Here is a 1377-nt window from a genome sequence, read left to right as displayed (position 1 = left end):
TCCTATACATGTAAACAGGTAACATGATACTTATCTTGCATGATTTCTGTGAGTTTTAAGGCACACCACACACAGAAGCAGCAGAACGAGTGTCTGGGAGAAGCCTGTCTGCTTTCCCGGGGCCCAGGCCTCTGTGGCTGGCACCGCCACCCTCGTCATCACTTCCTGAGCTGGGCGGTGGAAGATTTTTGTACAGTAGGCTGCTGATCCTGCAGGGCTGTGCCTAGCTGCTGGCGCAGAGATACAGGGCTGAGTCTCCCAGCTCCAGCAAGTCCAGGTCCAGCTGGGAGCTGTAGTCCCCGAACTGCTGAGCTGAAAACCGCTCCGTGATGTCTCCTTTGTCTCTCTCTTCCCTATTGTAATACTGAATGAGGAACCGGGGGCCCTGGCCCAGAACCTGTTGGTACCAGTACACAGATTGGTGTCCAGAGACAGGGGAACATCTCAGGGTCGCTTTCAATCCTCTTGTTTTGATCAGGTGTCTTGGAGTTTGGGTGACCCCCGACTCCACTGGGCCTGTTGGGGAGAAGACAGAAAGAAGCTGAGGGCAGAGCATAGGGGGAGGCCTCCGGCTGAAGCCATCCTCAGTAAGCCTGTATCACAGGCATGGCAAATGCACATCGGAGGTGGGCACACTGTGCCTAGAACTCACCTGCTCCCAAGAGCCAAAGGGCTACACAGCAGAGAAGCCTGAAGCCCATGACAGCATCGGGAAGCCAAGATAGACTCCCTGCTCAGAGATGGGGTCTCCTGGGGTGAGCAGTCTAAAGTTCTGAACCTCCCATTTCCCTGATAGGAGTAGTTGCCCATGATGTCACCACTGTGACATTGCCGCTCTGGCATTACTCTGTCTGCAGGCCACCTTCGGGTCTGGTACCAAAGCGGACTTGGGTAGGACTCCGGATCAGCTACTCTAGGCGCATTCCTGTCCTGCCCAGTGCCTCCACAAGGGGTGGGTGCGAGGTGAGCATGTCCTAATATGCCCACAACACTTAACCTTATTTCCCTCCACCTGCCCCTGCCTGACACCAATTACCCGGCCCCTGGGCTCCAAACCCTTCGCCCTCCATTTCCCTTCCAGGCGCAGGGACTACCTCCTTGGTGCATTCTGAAGCTCAAGGCACAGCTCCTCTTCTTGGGCAGCGAGGAGTCTGTGTTAGCCCCATGTGTCCCAGGACCTGCTCAGGGAACTCGAATCCCCTGATGCAAGGAGGTAGCCAAGAATTCCCTGAAACTGTCCTCTCCTGGGCCACTCTCTCAAACCCTCCCAGGGCACCTTGCCTGACTTGTTGGGGCACAGTTCCTCCGTGTGGCTGACGGCTCACAGTCTCATGGATGCACACCTTCTGTCTAAATCAAGGAGAGAAATCTCCCCCA

At 55.8% G+C, this 1377-nt stretch overlaps 1 gene segment (V, D, J or C); it reads right to left on the bottom strand.

The window, feature by feature from the left end:
- Nucleotides 1-212: 212 nt before the first annotated feature.
- Nucleotides 213-909, bottom strand: LOC112811050 (T cell receptor beta variable 9-like). The segment is given in 2 exon segments: nucleotides 213-516; nucleotides 653-909. Coding segments are annotated over 2 exon segments (342 nt in total).
- Between the last annotated feature and the right edge of the window lie 468 nt (nucleotides 910-1377).

This window comes from Callorhinus ursinus, unplaced genomic scaffold (genome assembly GCF_003265705.2).
Source record: "Callorhinus ursinus isolate GAN/ISIS: 27379988/994484 unplaced genomic scaffold, GSC_fseal_2.0 scaffold12, whole genome shotgun sequence".
Taxonomy (NCBI): domain Eukaryota; kingdom Metazoa; phylum Chordata; class Mammalia; order Carnivora; family Otariidae; genus Callorhinus; species Callorhinus ursinus.
This window is presented reverse-complemented; position numbering and strand designations above follow the sequence as displayed.